This window comes from Colobus angolensis, unplaced genomic scaffold (genome assembly GCF_000951035.1).
Source record: "Colobus angolensis palliatus isolate OR3802 unplaced genomic scaffold, Cang.pa_1.0 Scaffold598, whole genome shotgun sequence".
NCBI lineage: Eukaryota > Metazoa > Chordata > Mammalia > Primates > Cercopithecidae > Colobus > Colobus angolensis.
Window position 1 is genome coordinate 147,015 of NW_012119576.1, and position 6,879 is coordinate 153,893.

Genomic DNA, 6,879 nt, shown 5'->3' on the forward strand with positions numbered 1-6,879 from the left:
AGAGGCCGAGGCAGGAGGCTTCATTGAGGTCAAGAGCTTGAAACAAGCCTGGACAACATAGTGAGACCCCACATCTCTAGAAAGAAAATTAAAAATTAGCCAAGTGTAGTGCACGTCTGTAGTCCTAGCTACTTGGGAAGATTGTTTTAGCCCAGGAGTTTGAGATTACAGTGAGCTACGATTGCGCCACTATACTCTAACCTGGGGAACACAGCGTGATCCTATCTCCAAAAAAAAAAAAAACAAAAAAAGAATATCAATAGTGCCAAGTTTGAGAAACCCTGGTCTAAAGGGCAAAGAGGGCTACTTTTCATAACTGCAATCTTATTTGCTGAAAAAAGTGAAATAAGAAAAATGAAAAACCACAAAATCTTTTTTTTAAGATGGGGTCTTGCTCTGTTGCCCAGGCTGAAGTGCAGTGGTGCAGGCTGCAGCCTCAACCTTCTGGGCTCAAGTGATTCCCCTACCTCAGCCTCCAGAGTAATTGGGACTACAGGTGCACGCCACCACGCCCAGCTAATTATGTTTATTTTGTGTAGAGATATGTTGCCCAGGCTGGTTTCAAACTCCTGGCCTCAGGCAATCCTCCTGCCTCGGCCTCTCAAAGTGTTGGGGTTGCAGGTGTGAGCCACTGTGCCTGGTCAAAATCATTTTTTTAGAAGGCGATAATAAAAACCTTTTAGAACTACCATAAGAGCCAAGAGATTAATTCCATTTTAGAGTTGGGGTGGTGGCGGGGGATGGTAACCTGGGATTGACTTATAAGGGATTTCAGAGAATCTTCATATGCCCATCTACATGATATGCAGGTATATGTGCATATCATCTGAAAGTGTGAGTTTGTACATCACACATGTCCCTGTGTATAATTTCTGGAAAAGAAGAGCCACATCTTTCATCCACCCAGTCTGGGGCTCCAAAATGTTTGGGTTTATCAGTGTCAGAGAAATCGTAAACATTCTATCTGGGTTCATTTTCACTGAAGCTTCCTTCTGTGGGGGAAGTCAGTATCTTGTTGCAGATCAACACAAAGGTTGAAGGACTAGAGGCCGGGCACGGTGGCTCACGTCTGTAATCCCAGTACTTTGGGAGGCTGAGGAGGGTGAACCACCTGAGGTCAGGAGTTCCAGACCAGCCTGGCCAACATGGTGAAACCCCATCTCTACTAAAAACACAAATATTAGCTGAGCGTGGTGGCACACACCTGTAATTCCAGCTACTCACGAGGCTGAGGCAGGAGAATCACTTGAACCCAGGAGGTGGAGGTTGCAGTGAGCCAAGATTGCACCACTGCACTCCAACATGGGCGACAGAGCGAGACTCTGTCTCAAAAAAATAATAATAATAAATAAAAAGAAAGAACTAGAAAAAGGCCAATGGCTGAAAGTGACAGAACATATTTCCTGACATTCTAGCAGTTGATGGTGAATGTTGTTCTTTCTGATGAGGTAACTGCAAATCCTGTTTCATTTACTGGTACATATGTCAACCAACACTTACTTGTGTTTGGCTCTCACTGCAGAAATTCAGGAAACTGATCTTTAAATCAATCAATTTTTAGTAGATTGAGGAGCTAAACAAAGGATTACGTTAAATACTTACAGTGCCAGAAAGCAAGTCTATGATATAACTGTAAAAGTAAATGAGTCCAGAACTGCTTACTGGATAGACTGTACATTGTATATCTGTAAGAAACAAACACCAGAATGTCAGTGGAAACAGTTTTACAGTCTCTGTAACCTGCCTGTTTTTTTTGTTTGCCTGGCTCATTTTTGTATTTTTAGTAGAGATAGGGTTTCGCCATGTTGGCCAGGCTGATCTTGAACTCCTGACCTCAGGTGACCCGCCCACCTCAGCCTCCCAAAGTGCCAAGATTACAGGCGTGAGTCACCGCACCTGGCCATAGCCTGCCTGTTTTTCACAATTTGTGTGTATGAGCATGTACAGTCATGCATGGCTTAACAAGGAGGATACAGTCTGATAAATATGTCCTTAGGCAATTTCGTCATGCGAACATCACAGAGTGTACTTACGCAAACCTAGATGGGATGCCCTACTACACACCTAGGCTGTATGGTATGGCCTATTGCTCCTAGGTTACAAACCTGGGCAGCACGTTACTGCACTGAATACTGTAGGTAGCTGCAACACAATGTTAAGTATTTGTGTACCTAAACATGTCTAAACAAAGAAAAACTACAGTAAAAATACAGTATTATAATCTTAGGGGACCACCATTGCATATGTGATCCATTGTTAACTGAAACATTGTCATGGGGTACATGACTATATATGTATATTACATTTAGAAATGTCATATATATTTGCATATTTGCACAGATACGTTTGTATATTTGTGATTTGCCATTTTCAGTCCAAACCCCAATGTGTCCAATACAGTAATATTTCTTTCTCCTTCTACTTCTAGTGTTTCCTTCACTATTCTCCCCAAACATCTGGCGATATGTCTCTTTTATATATTTTGTATGTAAGTCTGCATATAGAGCTTGTTTTTTGCTTGTATGTGTGACTATCAATGCTCCAGATAGAGGCTGCTCCAACAGCTTGGGCTCCAGAGTGAAGCTCACCAGCCCACAGTGGGCATGGACTGTGAGTGAGAAATGAACCTTTGTGGTTATTTCTCACTCACAGTCTCAAATAACCACAAAGGTTTATTTCTCACTCACAGTCTCATACTGTTATGCTGTCATTCTTGCATGCTGTTATTCCATAGCAGCATGAGTGTTATGGGATCACTTGTTTCTGCAGCACAACCTAGACCATCCTGACTAATACAGTCGCCCAAGAATTAGAATAAGATTCTTAGCAAAGCAAGCATTGTAGCGAGGTACACGGTGAAAAACACACTTCATAGTAAACCAGGCATTAGACTCACCCGTGTCTTTGAAAGGAATGAGCACGAAGCTGCTGTTGGTGATCTTATATTTCGTGAGTAAGATTGGGAGCAAAACCAGCATAAAGATGATCAGAAATATCACCAAATTCAGCAACACCAGGAATCTCAAGAAGGAGAAATAGGACTGAATACCAGTGCCAAATTTCCCTGGAAAAAACAAACGCGGACATCACTGACCAGGGGTATTGACACACTACACATCATAGATTCAGTTAGCCACAAAAGCTGAAGCTGGAGTAATCAGTAGCTGGAAAGAGGAAGAAACATTTAATTTTTTTTTTTAATTGTGAGCTTTAAGACTCGATCTTCTAGTGTTTTAACTTTTCACCTGTAGATCTACAATCAATCTTGAATTAATCACTTGAGAATGGTATGAGGGAGGGCTCAGTATTTATCTTTTCTTATAGGAATCTCTAGTTGACTCAGCACCATTTATTGGCTGCTTTTTTTGGAAATAATCACCTGACCACATATGTATGAATCTGTTTCTGAACTCTATCCTGTTCCTTGGGTCTACGTGTCTATCCTTACACCAACGCTAGACTGTCTTAATTATTGCAGATTTGTAAGACTTGATACATGGTACCTTTTTTTTTTTCTTTTTTTGAGACAGTCTCGCTCTGTCACCCAGGCTGGAGTGCAGTGGTGATCTCAGCTCACTGCAAGCTCTGCCTCCCGGGTTCAGGCCATTCTCCTGCCTCAGCCTCCAGCCCTCCTGAGTAGCTGGGACTACAGGTGCCTGCCACCACACCTGGCTAATTTTTTGTATTTTTAGTGGAGATGGAGTTTCACCGTGTTAGCTAGGATGGTCTTGATCTCCTGACCTTGTGATCTGCCCACCTCAGCCTCCCAAAGTGCTGGGATTACAGGCGTGAGCCACCACGCCTGGCCCACTGATACATGGTGTCTTTCAGCTTTGTTACTCCTCAAGATTGTCTTAGACATCTTTGGTCTTTTGCATTTGTATACAAATGTTAGAATTAGTGTTTTAATTTTCATGCACAGTCTGCTAAGATTCTGATTGGGATTACGTAAAATATATAGGTCAATTTGAGGAGAAGTGACATATTTATAATATTAAGTCTTCTGATGCATGAACATGGTATACTTAGGTCTTCCTTAGTTTTTATCAATAATACTTTATAGTTTTCTGTGTGTAATTATTGCATATGGTTCTTTAGATATATTCCTAGATATCTGATTTTTCTTTTTTTTTTTTGACACTGAGTCTCACTCTGTTGCCCAGGGTGGAGTGCAGTGGCGTGATCTCAGCTCCCTCCAACCTCTGCCTCCTGGGTTCAAGGAATTCTTGCACCTCAGCCTTCCAAGTAGCTAGGACTACAGGTGTGAGCCACCATGCCCGGCTGATTTTTATGTTTTTAGTACAGACAGGGTTTCACCATGTTGGCCAAGCTGGTCTCAAACTCCTGACCTCAGGTGATCCACCTGCCTCAGCTTTCCAAAGATGATAGGCGTGAGCCACCAGGCCCGGCCCTGACATTTTTGATACTATTGTAAATTGTATCATTTTTAAAAATTCACTTTCTAAATGTTTGTTGTTGGTATATAGAAATACAATTCATTTTAAATAGAGACACCTTAAAATTAACAATAAACCTTGTTACATTAACATTAATTTCAATAGTTGTCTTCTTAATTATCTACATGCATATCATTGTCATCTGCAAAAAAAAAAAAATGACATTTTATTTTTTCCTTTCCCATTATTATCCTTCCCCCGCCCATCCTGCTACTTTAGCTAGAACTTCCAGGATGATTTTGAATAGAATCTGTGATAATTGGCACCTTTTTCTCATTCTCAATCTCAGGGAAAAAGCTTTCAATATTTCATCATTAAGTATGTTGTTTGCTGTATAATGTTTATGGGTTTTTAAAATAAAATTAAGAAAGGTCTTATCTATTTCTTATTTGCTAAAAATGAGAACTGAAGTTTATCAGTGCTTTTTCTGCATCTGTTGGGATGATCATATAATTTTTTTCTTTTATTCCGTTTTGTGGTGAATTACATCAATTGATTTGCAAATAGAAAACCAACCTTCTGCTAGATAATGATTAAATTGCTGAGGATAGAAAGCACTCTGAAGAGCAAGGATGGCTTCTTGTTCTTGGTAGGAGCAAAGAACTTATTACTGGAGACCGAAGATATAAGATACCCACAGTTTTTTGCCACTCTCTAATACTTAGCAATCTGCCAGGGGCAAGAAATTTATTATCACACCTGCACTTCATGTCAGATGAGCACCTATCTAGCCAATAAATCACAGGGGTAGAGTAACTGCAGAGAACATCAAAATCCCAGTTCCCAGGGAGAACCTACCCTCTACCACACTAACCACTTTCTGAATGAAAATGTCCAGAAAGCCTACCACTTCGCAAGAGAGGAAGCTAGACGCAGGGGCTAAAACTTTGGACTCTACATCTTGAATGCCTGGGTTCAAACCCTGGTTCTGCCTCACCCTGTCTGAGTGAACCTGGACAAGATCTCAGACTCTCTGAGCCATGCAAATGACAAGTACCTAAATGAAGGCTTCCCTTGAAGATTAACTGAGGTAATGAGTTAAGTGCTTAACACAATGCCTAGTTCACAGTAAATGCTCAGTAAAAATTAGCTTTTATTATTTTGTTCCAAACATAATGTTACACTTAAATCTCAAAAGTATGAGTGCATGGTTGAAGTTTTAAGTGAGCCATGAAGCCTTTTAGAAATATATTATATTCTCCAAATAAAACAATAAAAAGGTTGTTCATTGGATAGATTACCAATTGTATTTTATAGGTCTTAAAATAGTAATAATGGAGAAAATCATTTCCTTTATTTATCCTACTACATTCCTTACAAACCTCATGAAGTTTCCATTTTAGCAGTTCTGGGGAGATGTTTGAAAAATGTTTTGTTGTAAAATAGATAATCCTGGCCAGGCGTGGTGGCTCACGCCTGTAATCCCAGCACTTTGGGAGGCCAAGGCAGGCAGATCACCTGAGGTCAAGAATTCAAGACCAGCCTGTCCAACATGATGAAACCCTGTCTCTACTAAAAATACAAAAAGTAGCCGGCCTGGTGGCACCTGCCTGTAGTCTCAGCTACTTGGGAGGCTGAGGCAGGAGAATCACTTGAACCTGGGAGGTGGAGGTTGCAGTGAGCCGAGACCGCACCATTGCACTCCAGCCTGGGCAACAAGAGCGAAACTTCATCTCAAAAATAAAATAAAATAGATAATGCAAAAAAAGTTTAATGTTTCTAATTTTGTATTTTTTTTTAATTTTCATTTTTATTTTTAGATTAAATAGAGACAGGATCTTACTATGTTACCCAGGCTGTTTGCAAACTCCTGAGCCCAAGCGATCCTCCTGCCTCAGCCTCCCAAAGTGCTAGGATTACAGCAGGCATGAGCCACCATGCCCAGCTAATTTTGTATTTTAGCACAACTTCCAATTTTTGCGTACTTGCTATGGACCGAATTGTGTCCCCACCCTCAAATTCATATGGTGAAGCCCTAACCCCCAGTGTAATGGTATTTGGAGATGGGCCTTTGGGAGGTGATTGGTTTTGATGAGGTCTTGAGACTGGGCCCCCATGATGGGATTAGTATCATTATAAAAAGAGACACCAGAGAGTTTGCAGTCTTTCTCAGAGCACACTCAAAGCAAAGGTTACATGAACACAGCAAGAAGGCCTGTTCAAGCCTCCAAAACTATGAGAAAAAGTATTTGTTTTTTAAGCCATTCAGTCTGCAGTATCTTGTTATGGCAGCCCAAGCCAACTAGAGATAACACTTTAATCCCAAATTCTCACCATTATAGGAAAGGAAGGGTTCACAGTATTTTCAGGGCCATGAGAACTCTCTGCTGTTTGGTAAAAGTGATGAACCTCGTCTCAGGATAATAAAGCTTTCTGTTTGTTTATTTATGTTTTTGTTTTGAGACAGGGTCTGGCTCTGTTA

The 6,879-nt window shown here is 40.7% G+C and overlaps 1 protein-coding gene across 1 annotated transcript in view; it reads right to left on the reverse strand.

Moving 5' to 3' along the window:
• Positions 1-6,879, reverse strand: part of TMC7 (transmembrane channel-like 7) — a 71,590-nt gene that overhangs the window by 35,356 nt on the left and 29,355 nt on the right. The window contains 2 exon segments of the mRNA XM_011962573.1: positions 1,603-1,685; positions 2,897-3,064. Coding sequence (XP_011817963.1) covers positions 1,603-1,685; positions 2,897-3,064 — 251 coding nt within the window.